We start from the raw sequence: 12,342 nt of genomic DNA, 5'->3' as shown, positions 1-12,342 counted from the left end.
GAATTCTAGGAAAACCATGTTCAAATTATGTAACGCGATCCTATTCACGATTTCTAACACGGAATTCTAGAGCGTTGGACGTTTTATTCCCGGCATGGTCGACGTTTGATGAAACGAGAGTGCGGCCAGCTCGATTCACGGAAATTTCCATCGCTCGGAAACACCTGCGGCGAATTTGGGAGACCATCGAACAGAACTAATGTTGCTGGGCAATTTGTAACGAGACCAGCTACGCGTGCACACCAATTCAGAATGTGAGACAGCGGATCCCAGCGTCAAAGCACAGATAAATTACTTTGTTTTGGCGGTGAAGAACCACAGCCTGGGGCTCGCAGACATCAATATCAACGACTAATGAGTTATCCCTCGCAGCTTCCTATCGACGTGGAGAACCAACCAGCTTCGAACCTGTCACTGAGTTCAAAATTACCGGAATCTGTTAAGCTACTTCGAAAAGGATCAGGGTAAATATTAGACATCGCTATATTAATCTATTAAGACCGACTCAGCGAAATTAATTTGCTCAAAGTCAACGGTACTGAGAGAACGTAAATATTCTGAATTTCATATTATTTTGACAAACTACAAAAAACACATTAGAATAGAAAAAGAAAATAATAATAGTTTAAATATTTCAATTTTGTTAAACTGCTTAAAACTATATAGTCTATATAGAAAAGACATTAACTTTCATAACCACATTGTTAAAAACCGGAGTTTAATAACGTAAATTGTATGAGAAGAAATTGCGTGTGAAATGTTATATTAATACACCATTAGTCTCTAGTGGATTTATTAAATTAAATTATATAATAAATTGAATTCCTTTAATTTAATATAGAAATGTAAAATTTGTGAATAATAATTTTAAAATACCAATAAAAGGAAGCGGAAAGTTTTCAATGACTCTGATCTAAAAGTATCGAGAGTTGACTTACACAAAACAATTCCTCCGTGTACTTTTCGTCCAATTAATCACTCTTTTAATCGAATAGACCTGAAATTTTATGGTTCAAAGGTAACAGAAGACGCGAGTGGTTAAACTGTGTGGAGTATACATAGCAGCGTCGTCTTGTTTGCTCATACGAAGATTCTTGAACGCTGGAAATCGCCAAAAGTTCGAATTGCATCGCGGAAAATTGCGGTGAAACTCATTTCACGTTATTCAGACGGCGATACTTGAGAGCACGGGTCGCGTCTTGAAGCGGTTTCAAGATCGAGTGCACTGAAACTTGCCGGCTCGACGAATCTAATCTCTTTCTGATCGATGTGAACATCTGCTAGCTATTTTGTAACTTGTACCAATTACATTTTCCTGCTTTGTTGAAGACTCGATAAAGATAGGAAAAATAAGTAAAATGAAAGAAAAATTGAGGAAGATTTTATTTGAAGGCTACAGATGAAAAATATGATACTTCTTTATGCTGTCGACCTATTCCACGATTGTACAAATGTTACTCATTCCTTCAACAATTTTATATTGAGAAAAAACTTCTTTTTGAATGAATGAAACAAATTGTTACGACCGTTCGCGGAGAGACGCAATCGCGAGGAAACGCGTCAGCGAGAAGCGTAAATTCTCGCTACGATTTTGATAATCGACGCCACAAATCAGTCCGTTCCCCTGTTTCGACTAAGATAACAGAGGTAGTTCAAATGATTGTAACACTGAATTAACAGGGTTAATATAAGCTTCTATTTTTAACAATATTTAAAATTATACTTAACACTTTACAAATGATTTAACGATGATACAACTAGTTTATTATTATAATTCGACTCGACTTTATAGTATTTCTCGACGTATTAGTTTGATTATGCGACCTTGATTTTATTTCTCTGAACCTCTCGATGCATTCGGTTTGACTCCTCGTATGACACTGCCCTTCGATTTTGTCCTTTGTCTTCTCTTGGAGATGACCCTCACCACGCTCGGGCCTCGCGACCGTTCGCGCCTATGATCACGTATGCCACCTTGTTTGTGTAGGTAAAATAACGAACCGAAGGCGAATCGATGTTTCGAGAACTCGCTGCTTCGACGACAACTATGCGCTTATCTCTACATTGTGTATATTTCGCCGATCATGTAAGACGATTTGTCTGCGACACTGTAGTACCAAGGGAGACGATTAGGAACACGGTCTATTGTGACCCTCGGAGCGTAACACAAATGAACAAAAATGATCATATATCTTATGTAGTCTTCACTAATCTTTCTTTGGATATAAACTGAATTATCGACTGCTCGTAATCATAAATAGAACAAAATGCAAGATATAAGATCACGATCGGATTTTTAACCTCATTAATTGGTTTTTTCATTGCTAACCGGATTCCACAGAACACTTGGTCGCTCGATATTCTACAGCTGTGCCCAAACATTATTACAGTGCTGGATTCTTGATAACGACATTTTTCTTCGTGAACTCACTAACGACGTCAAACCGATTTTTTTGACCTACCACCGCCACCAGAAGACGTGATGTAGTACATGTCTCGTTAATAACACTCGATGACTCGATCATAACACCTCGATCTTCTTAGATCATAATATCTCACTCCCCTGCTGCACTCTACTCTTCTTCTGGCGAATAGAAAATTTACAAAAACTCTTTGAAGCTATATTTTTCTCCAGGTTTAAAGCGATTCGTTTCCCTGTTGGATACCCGACAACTCTTGAATTCAACGAGTTGTTCTTGTGAAAGTAAGATTTTTCAGATGTTAGAAACTCGCTGCTGTTCGTAATCTCTAACACTGATAGTTTGGTCAATAGAACAGGAATTATTAATATTTCGGTAAAGGTAGTTCTGCTTCTTATAATTATATCACAAATTTATTTATTGATAGGATTCCAGTATATAAATAGGAAATTTTTAAGAAGCAAGCACATTTATTGAATGGTAAAACGAGCGAACACAGCGCAGATACATAGAAACACATCGAATGTATATTAGAAGCAAATACTATTTTCATTAATTATTCATGACAGCCCTTGGATGTGGAAAGAATTCATTCCAATAAATAGGATGTATAGCATTTTCACGAGGAATTTCTTCTTCTACTACCTCGAAAGATTTAAACGCTTCACTGAGCCATAATATGATAAAATAAATCAGTTCTACGAAACTAATGATGCTGATGCCAACGTAAAGTCCATAGAGTCCTCCAACTTCACCTATAAAATAAATATTTTTTAACAATTGCAGGTTTGCAAGTTATAAAATATTAAAGTATTACATTCGACATAATTTCGAAATTTTCTAAACTCAAATATTTCAATTTTATAAATTCGATGTATGTATGTACAGATATAGATATATCAAAAATAGATACAAATACAAATATTTCCAAATTTTGTGGAATATATTTAAGTACATATTCAGATTTAGACAGACACAAGAAGAATTCCAGACTGAAGCTGAGGCATGCGATAGCCTCAGGTATGTATATTCGACAGCTTAATGAAAACAAATGGCCCGAGTGCTATGTAGCCATCTAGACACTCTGTCTGTTACTATTCATTAGGATTAGATAGTCGAAACGCTAATAGGTTATTAAATCGGATTCGAGACAATTTATTTATTATGCATTTGTTTTATTACGCTCGCTAATTATAATATATATTATTATAATATATATATTAAATATATGTATGAAATATTTTAACATTTATTAAAGATGTTTGACTGACGTAGTGATTCTCTCCGACCGTTACGTATTATTGACATTTCTAAATAGCGCGATAAAACGTTGCAATGCGTCGCGAGTGAACGTATTATGTTTTTCAGTTTATTTTTTACAATTATATGAGTGCTGATATCAGAAAAATGTGCTCTGAAATGTGTATAAATTATGTTTATTTCGTTTATCGCTGTGGAATGTATACTGGTCAAAGAGGTAAAAAGAACAGTGTTGTCAGACTGAATAACTGGAAATAGACAAACAAGTAAGTGAAAATACTTCATACGCTGTTATAGTATAACATCTAAAAACTTTCATCAAAGAAAATCACTTTAAATAAATAATTGAAATTTCATCACAGCACATTTATTCTCTGTAATTCTTAGAATAATCGATAAAGTTAGTTAGTTAGTTAGTCGATAGATGAGAAGTAAAAAGGTTATTGTCTACAATGGTCGCAAATAATTTCATCCATGATGACTGTTAAGGACGAAAATAATCGATAAAGTTGTAGTAGGAATATTCTATAACCTATATCTTTTAAAATTACGATAATAGATCCTGAAACAGTGACAGCATGACATGCAATAGTTACCAGAAATATATTCATTGTACGTTTTAGTTGAAATATGGAGAAGATAAAATGTATAAATACTTACCCAAATACTCGTACCAACGGGTAGTCACGTCTTGTTTCAAAAACTCGGTTCCTGAGTTTGGAAAATATACGTGCAGAACACTATGATTCGTTACATTCATGTCCGGACTAGAAAGTATTTAAAAAGAAGTTAGTAATAATATGTGCATTTAACAGAAATACGATAATATTTTAATATTCTCTTACAATAATTCCGTGTCGAAGTATCCAGGCTCTATGTTAGATATAGTACTTTGCACATAATATCTCATATCGTCACATTCAGGGTAACAATTTTTGCAATACATTGTTGCATTCTGATCATCAAGTGAGCTACTTAAATTATTGTCTTTATAAGGTACGATGTTAAACGCTACATCTGTTAATTAATTAATCGATAAAAAATATCATATATAAATTTCTTGTTGAATTTGGTTGATTGTAAATGTAAGATAGTTTCTCACCATAATATTGCAATAAACAATGTATATTCTCCATATTGCAAGTTCTGTTGAAATCTGAAAACGATTGATGAAGCGAAAGTTTTGGTCGACATTAGAATATTACAGAAATATTTTATACTTTCTTAAATGCTAAAGGCAAGATAGAATCAAATGATGCAATACGTTCATTACTAATCGAGTTTCCATTATCTAATTCATGCGCTAATATTTGTAATAAAAATAAATAAATTTACATAATAGCTATCTTTATATTGTATTTCACATTGTGTTATGTTATATTGTTAAAAATTCTAATTTCTAATCTTTGAGGTTCTACCATTGCTCAACTGCAAATGAATACTAATCAAATTTAAAAAATTTCTTATTAGTGAATATTTATTGTTAAGATATAATCTGAAATTAATAAATAATAGCATAGGGGAGTGTTTGGATTCTTAAAGATTCATTTGCCTCTCTTACTTAATTAAAGTATCATACGGTAGCTACAAGGAACGTGTAGTAAAATTACATATTGACTCAGATTTGATATTTAGAATGAACGCGTGAACATGTACATTGTTTTCTTCCAAAAACACAAATCTCCATCATCTGGACATTACTTCAAATTCGAATTCTACAAAGCACTATAATAACTCTTAAACTTTTTTTTAAATTTCAACTTAAAACAGACTATATTTTCCTTCTTTTTCATAGAAACAAACGCTTCGTTTTAAAATAATATTACTTTAATTGAGAATTTCAAACAAACGATCCTGAGAAAAGTGAACGAGTTCTACCGGAAATAAAGTAGTTTTCACCTTCGTGATATGGATAGAAAAACACTCTACATTTGCAATGGTTCCATACGTGCTCCATCTTGCAGGCGACTATGCAGTCATTATAGGTATAAGTCGTGTGGTCCGAAACGTATTCGTCGGGAAAGATGCAGCCCCGTTTCTGCATCGAATATGGGCGAATATTGTCGGTACTGTACAATCCAACCGCCTTCAAACTTACGTACTTCTCGGTTAACGGGCCAAGCAGAATGTCCGAAACGCTGCCGCTACCCGAGTCAGGGTAATCGTAAGGGTCGAATATCATCACCTGATAAATATGCATATCGGTATTGTACTATTCGGTTGGCAACTAAATGAAATTTCTATGAAAAATTATGAATTGGTCGTTTTCGATAATTCTAACGTTAAAGAAGTTTCATGGATAGCTCACCTGTCTCTAATTGATTGTCATAACAAAACTGCAAACATTTATACAAATTCATACTTTTATTAACATAACCGGAACTTAATTAGAGATCCGTTTCCTTTATCAAGGGTTATAATATACCTAGAATAGTATATATTTTTTTATATTTTTATTATATATTTATGTGTATTATATACTTTCTTGAATCTTGACATTTTTTATAAATACACAGACATCCGCAGATTGGCCATAAATCTTTAGAAACCCTAACTAATGCTCATTCAATTCTTTCGTCTTCGACATTGTAACATTCTATTGATCGCGGATTTTATCATTATCATCTAATGACAAAAAATGAATAAAAAAATTATAAGAATATGAATTTGTATAAATGTTTGCAGCTTTGTTATGACAATCAATTAGAGGCAGGTGAGCTATCTATGAAACTTCTTTAATGTTAGAATTATCGAAAACGACCAATTTATAATTTTTCATAGAAGTTTCGTAAATTTACGACGGTACGTTTTTGGATTTTGTCCGAAACAAAATGTCATGGGCGATTGTGATTTTTTGCAATGTATGTATATAGGAAAAAGCTTATTTATTCTTATATTTTTGCATTTTGATTTCTTTAGTACAAGTTTCATTCTTTGATTGATGCTAGTTCTATTGGTTATTAGGTTATTGCATATTAAAGGTCCTTTACGAATGGCTAAATTGATTTAAAATGACAATTTTTAATTAAAACAAGGTTCACTTCAAAGAATCGATTCATTCCTTTCTACGATTGTAGACAAATTTATCGATTCTAGTTTTGTAAAACCTGGTGCTCTCAAATATTGAAAATTGCTTAAAAATGAAACGTAAAATATATTGTACTCTCTTTGAAGTTATCGTCCCAGTGCAGAAAAAATAGAAACAAGTTCTTTTATTGTTATTTTATATAAAAGAGAAATTCGAGAGTTCATAGTAAAAGATTAAAACGAATAACACTTTTGAAATACGCACAAGGATTTTTTGCGTACATCTAGATGTCCGAAATATGGTTCGCTTACTCTAAAAGAGAAGCAATGCGATCACACGAATAACCATCATACGCTCGTTGAGTTCCTTCGCGCAAAAGTTCCACGTTCTGTATTTCCATCAGGTGCAATAAATCCGTTTGAATAGATTTCGTTTAAAAGAATTTGCCCCTCTCTAGTTTCTTCTTCAAATATTCCGACCAATCTATCACGTTTCCACATGACAACACAGTAAACCATTTTACATTTCATAATTTGTAATTACTCGTGCTTTTCCCCACGAATAAATCTTAAATCGTTATAAATTTAAATAAACTAAATTTTGCTTAAAGTAACATTTAGAGCATGAAACCAGTATTTAGAAGTGTCATTAAATGGTACACAACGCAGGAAACGTGCATTGGACAGTGTGAATGGTCGCAATGCTGGACCAAGCTTTTTCAAACACGAAACGAAACGTTGCGTTGTGTTGCTAATGACTTTCGCCGAGTTTTTGTCAACAGGCATTCGTACCACAATATAATCGTTGACGACCATGTTCGAACGAACAAAAACCAATTAGGAATGCGAAATGGCAAGATTTTCATGTTAAATACTTAAATAATTATTTGAAGTTAATAATATTTATAATTAACACTAGAGTTGATTTCTGATATGTAAGTTTCGGTATGTGAAATTATCTTTCTGTCTCATCTACTAAACATTTGCATGTCTTTAGTAATTGCAAAAACAGGAAATGTGATAAATATGATAAATAGAAGTAGAAATATAAGAGTAATATAAAATAAGAAGACGATAAATAATTACCTTCCAACCAATAGTGGGTAGTATCGTGTAAAAATAATCATCCAATAAGGGATCCATCGTCACAGTTAAACCGTTCTGTATACCTATGTCTCCGACATAATACAATTTAAATTCCTCCTGCTTAAAAAACCTATTACAAATAGAATTAAAGAATGTCGAAGGATTATCAATATTATAATACTGGAAAAAAAGTTATGGAAGACTTACTTAGGAGCATCACCAAAACTCTCGGCAATGTAATTAAAAATGCAACAGAATCCATTTTTCGTTTTTCCGACGCTGAATATATCAGAGCAATTCATTCTCTGATTGCGAAAATAACAGTTGAGTAACATAGACGAACACTGTGGTGTTAGCTGAAATTTCTTTTGCTTTATTAACTCTATAAAACTAGATTTTTTATGATCCAATAAATGAATTACGTATTACCACAGAACATACATATATGTATGTATAATTACTGCTACTCACGCGTTCCATTATGTCGGTGATATCGTAATTATTCCCGTAAAACTTGGACATCAGCTGAATAATCTGAGTGTAATCACCAGCAGTGGTAAATGGCGAATCGTACAAATCACCGACCTTCCGTATTTCGTGAAGAATTTCATTCACGGTCAAATTACTGATTTTCGCTTCATACCTGACACTCCAACGAATGCAAATTAAAATCCTTTCAATTGATAAAATTTTGGTTAAAATGTAACATTTATTGGCGATTGAACACAAAACGCAAGCATATCAACGAGAACGATAATCGAGCAGCATAATTCATTCTCAAGCGAATGATTCGAACTATTTGCGCCATTAGTATCCTTTGGTTGCCCGTAAAACTTAGCAAACTATTCCTCCCGGGGTGGATTGGATTTGGTGCATATTAATACTTGATTAAATTGGCGAAAGTTAATCGGACGCAAATTAGCGTTCATTAAATCGGCTGGCGCAAATCGATAACTATGTTAGAGCCGCTAGCCGGCATAGCCCGACAATGAACACGTTCACGGTGATTATCACAGTGATTAGGTGGCGGCGGCTGACTGCCGGTGCTTCACGGTTCTTCAACGAGGTCACGCTTTTCGAGTGCAGTTATTGAAATTATCCGTGCCGGTGCAATTTTCTGCAGTGCGGCGAAACGACGTGCTATAACCCTCCACCAACTTATCCTCCTACCAACCCCCTTTCTCATTCTGCTCCACCCTCTTTCTATTAAACCCCGTGGTTGCTACGCATTAAAAGCCACGATGCTTGCTCACACTCACTCCTCGCGAGAACACCGGTGTTTATTTAATACTCAACAGATCCTCACATTTCAGCCGCGAGTTTCGTGGCGGATTGAAGACTTATTCTGTTAATGGTGCAAACAGAGACGGCTAGAAAGACAGTAATCAGAGCTGGTGAAAAGGTTAGGTTTTCGTGTCGTGATTTCGTCCATAAAATTTAAAGGCTGCTCCCACACTATCCGTTCAAATCGCTTAATTAAAACGAGATCGCTGAGGGCTCCGGTTTTTAATCGAATTCAGACGTTCAGGTAGTAAAAGAATGAAATTGGACGATGATTTTCTTGTTTTCTCTGTTCTTGTTTTTTTTTTAACGATGTAGTAGCTCGTTTGCGCATAGCTTATCGATTTTCTGCTTCGAATTTTCATTATATGTATTTTAACTTACCGGGGAATTTTATTTCATTAGTTGGAAAATACTCCGACTCTAACGTGGCTGTTACTGGGATATCTTTGTACGCCTGATAAATATTGACCATCTGGAGAAAGCCGCAAATTATGGAGATTATGTATACGAGAAGCCATAGGAACCTAAAAATATTCCAAATATTTAAATACTTATATAGTCGTTCTTCTCTCGTACAATGTATTGGTTACACAGATTTTTACTTTTTAAATCAAATTTTCCATAAAATATAAAGTCTCATTATAGGAAAGGTAATAGCTAACTGACGAATGAAAAGACTCTCGAGTTCGCTTTTTTAATGAACATGATACGCGTTTGATTGCCATTAAACACCCTTGATGCTACGTGAACTCCTATAAAAAATAACACTTCAAGCGCTCGTAAAACGACGGTTCACTGCTTTTTTCATAGAAAATGAGAATCTCGTTTATTACCGAATTCGTTTTATAAAAGTCGCGCACTATACGTAACTTTATCTTTAATTATTCACCCTCCATAGCGTATCATTTTCCCTAGTGGAACACTAAAATTCCATTGTTATCTTCCTTATTTCTTCGTTCATTTTTTTAGTCTCAGCTTTCCCGACTTTAATCCCTCGTAAAATCTTTTAAAATAACACATCGAACTACAAGATCTTCCTGTACCCAAGATTTTATGGGATTTATGGCTATATGCCTTGAATGTTGCCAAAGGAAAACATTTTTCCTTAACACAGATATTCGCGAAATTTTCTTCATGAAAATATTCAAAGTATAGTATTCTTTCTAGCATTTGACGCATAAATACAAATTTGCATATATCCATATACCATTTTTAGATATTCTTTTGTTCACCACTGTATAGTATATAAAAATACATCGAAATGTAATATTAATATTTACTGTAACTAAAACAAAAATCTCTCTTCTTAGTTTCGACTTCTCTACTTTATGTTAATAAAACTTATAGAACTATTAATCTTTATAAACATCTGTATTCTAATGAACGTATGTGGATTAAATTTTACTAAGATCCTTGTGCTTCACAATAAATTCACTACAATGGTAAAATTAACCAACCAGGTTCAATATCGTAATCTTGTAAGTAAAAAGGCATCTGCATTTTTTCTTTATGATTACATTGCCCTGTTACGCGATACACTGGATACGCTATTTAGAGCAACGAAGCGATCAAGTATCCTAGGAAGTTGTGCTTGGTGCATCGAAGAATATACTGAATATAGAATGAAGATAATATCGTTTATTTAACAGGAAGCATTTCGGCGAACGATGAAATTAGTCGAACAGATAATCGTTTGCTTACTCAAAACGCAACGTATTTTGCCGTGCATATGAAACGGAATAATTTCGTAATGCGATTATACGCGATTACCTGAAACACTGGGAATATCCATATTCCATGAATTTCACTTACTTCTCCAACCAGGTTACTTCATCTTTCAAAAAATACTTCAGACCCACTAAAGTTGTGTGCTTGCAGTATAACCGCCAATATTTCGTGAATACTCCGCTGTAATTCAATACGACGATGTGTTTGCTTCGATTTGATATTGGACGTTCGTAAGGAACGTTGAACTTTCTTCTATCTTCTTCGTTCATGGTACTCGTATCGTCGTATCGTTGATCCACAAAATTGTGAAGTACGATTCAAGCGAAAATAAACGAAAACACGAAAAAATAATGAATCTTGTTCAACGATACTCAACGTAAACTCTTGTTATCCTAGAAAAATTGTAGTTAGTTATTAATCAATTTATTACTTGTAGAGAATCGAACGTGGAAGAAATGTGATGCGTAGAACCAGAGTTCTCGTTGCAACGCGGATAGAATAAAATAAGCGTGGATGGAAAAAATTCGGATTTATATTGGTGAATACGATCCTTGACTAAGATGTGCGTATGTTCGGACAAAAATGGAAGAAAATAAACATAGGCGAATAAAACGATTTAGATCTAGTTGCGGTCGATTTGAATTGTACACGGTGGAAATTGGCGATATCGATCGAGTAAATTCTTAATTAAGTCTATGGTTCAACTTTTTTACCTAGCCAAACCAGTTGTTTTTGTTTAAATATTGCAAGAAAAAGGAAAGAATGAAAAATATATTAAACAAAAGTAAAGCGAGATATGGCGATAAAATATTTCTGAAACACGTTTATGTATACCGATAGATGAAGTGTGCATAACGAAAGTTTCAGCCGCAGTTATACTTCAAACGAATATATTGGGTGGTTGTGCGATGTTCCATTGGCAGAATTTCCATCGACGACTGGGCGCCACGTTGTTCCTCGATTAGAATCGTAAAACACTAGCGGCCTCGTTTCGCGTGTTGCACGTGTCGCATGGGTGACGGAACGATTCCACTTCGAAAAGATCGCATATCTTAAACCATTTAATTACTGATACGCTTCGCTTATCTCATGCACGGCCAGTCGCCCGTTACCACTGGAAAGTTACGGACCGTGCTTGCACATCGTGCTTCGTAACATATCTATTGTCCTAACGTTACGCTCTTTCGCACATTCTCATTAAACGTGTCTTTGGTTTCTAAGTTGTATAAGATCGCTCCTGAATTTATCTACATCTTTCTCCTCTTATACATCGCTTATTGTATCATTCTTTAAATGGCAAATATCTTTTAAGATGGACATTTAAATACCAAAAATCTTCTCATTTTTTATAGATGAACATTTAAATACCAAAAATCTGTTTATCCTTCTAAACACCAAAAATATTGATATTCTTTTAAGATGAACAATTGCGAAAGAAAATCTATTAAGGATAGACGCATGCTCCATATTATTTTTCCTCGGAAAGATCCTTATTTTAAGTATTGGGTTGTGACATATGAAATATGCACATTTTTTA

General features: G+C 34.1%; 1 protein-coding gene across 2 annotated transcripts; it reads right to left on the bottom strand.

Moving 5' to 3' along the window:
* Positions 1 to 2,761: 2,761 nt before the first annotated feature.
* On the bottom strand, positions 2,762 to 12,179 carry LOC100746429 (sodium channel protein Nach-like). Of its 2 annotated transcripts, XM_003493451.4 has the most exons (11): positions 11,640 to 12,179; positions 10,890 to 11,197; positions 9,459 to 9,601; positions 8,265 to 8,436; positions 8,001 to 8,149; positions 7,794 to 7,923; positions 5,580 to 5,865; positions 4,783 to 4,836; positions 4,526 to 4,697; positions 4,341 to 4,447; positions 2,762 to 3,175 (listed from the first exon to the last, which is right to left on the bottom strand). In XM_003493451.4, the coding sequence occupies exons 4-11, from the start codon at positions 8,313 to 8,315 to the stop codon at positions 2,973 to 2,975; spliced, it is 1,152 nt and encodes a 383-aa protein (XP_003493499.1). In that variant the 5' UTR covers positions 8,316 to 8,436; positions 9,459 to 9,601; positions 10,890 to 11,197; positions 11,640 to 12,179; the 3' UTR covers positions 2,762 to 2,972. The 2 variants fall into 2 exon arrangements, with proteins under 2 accessions (XP_003493499.1, XP_033179583.1); XM_033323692.1 differs by lacking the exons at positions 9,459 to 9,601; positions 10,890 to 11,197; positions 11,640 to 12,179 and having other exon boundaries at positions 8,265 to 9,252.
* Positions 12,180 to 12,342: the final 163 nt, after the last annotated feature.

This window comes from Bombus impatiens, unplaced genomic scaffold (genome assembly GCF_000188095.3).
Source record: "Bombus impatiens unplaced genomic scaffold, BIMP_2.2 scf_1108, whole genome shotgun sequence".
NCBI classification, from domain to species: domain Eukaryota; kingdom Metazoa; phylum Arthropoda; class Insecta; order Hymenoptera; family Apidae; genus Bombus; species Bombus impatiens.
This window is presented reverse-complemented; position numbering and strand designations above follow the sequence as displayed.

What these genes read in the sequence shown, in the direction of transcription:
- LOC100746429 (XM_003493451.4), bottom strand. Translation starts at nt 8,315, where the DNA reads ATGTCCAAGTTTTACGGGAATAATTACGATATCACCGACATAATGGAA. An exon ending in TTTCTATCCATATCACGAAG is followed by an intron (nt 4,837 to 5,579) that starts GTGAAAACTACT and finishes AATCGTTTTCAG; the next exon opens with ATTTCAACAGAACTTGCAAT. An exon ending in TTGTTTATTGCAATATTATG is followed by an intron (nt 4,698 to 4,782) that starts GTGAGAAACTAT and finishes ATTAATTAACAG; the next exon opens with ATGTAGCGTTTAACATCGTA.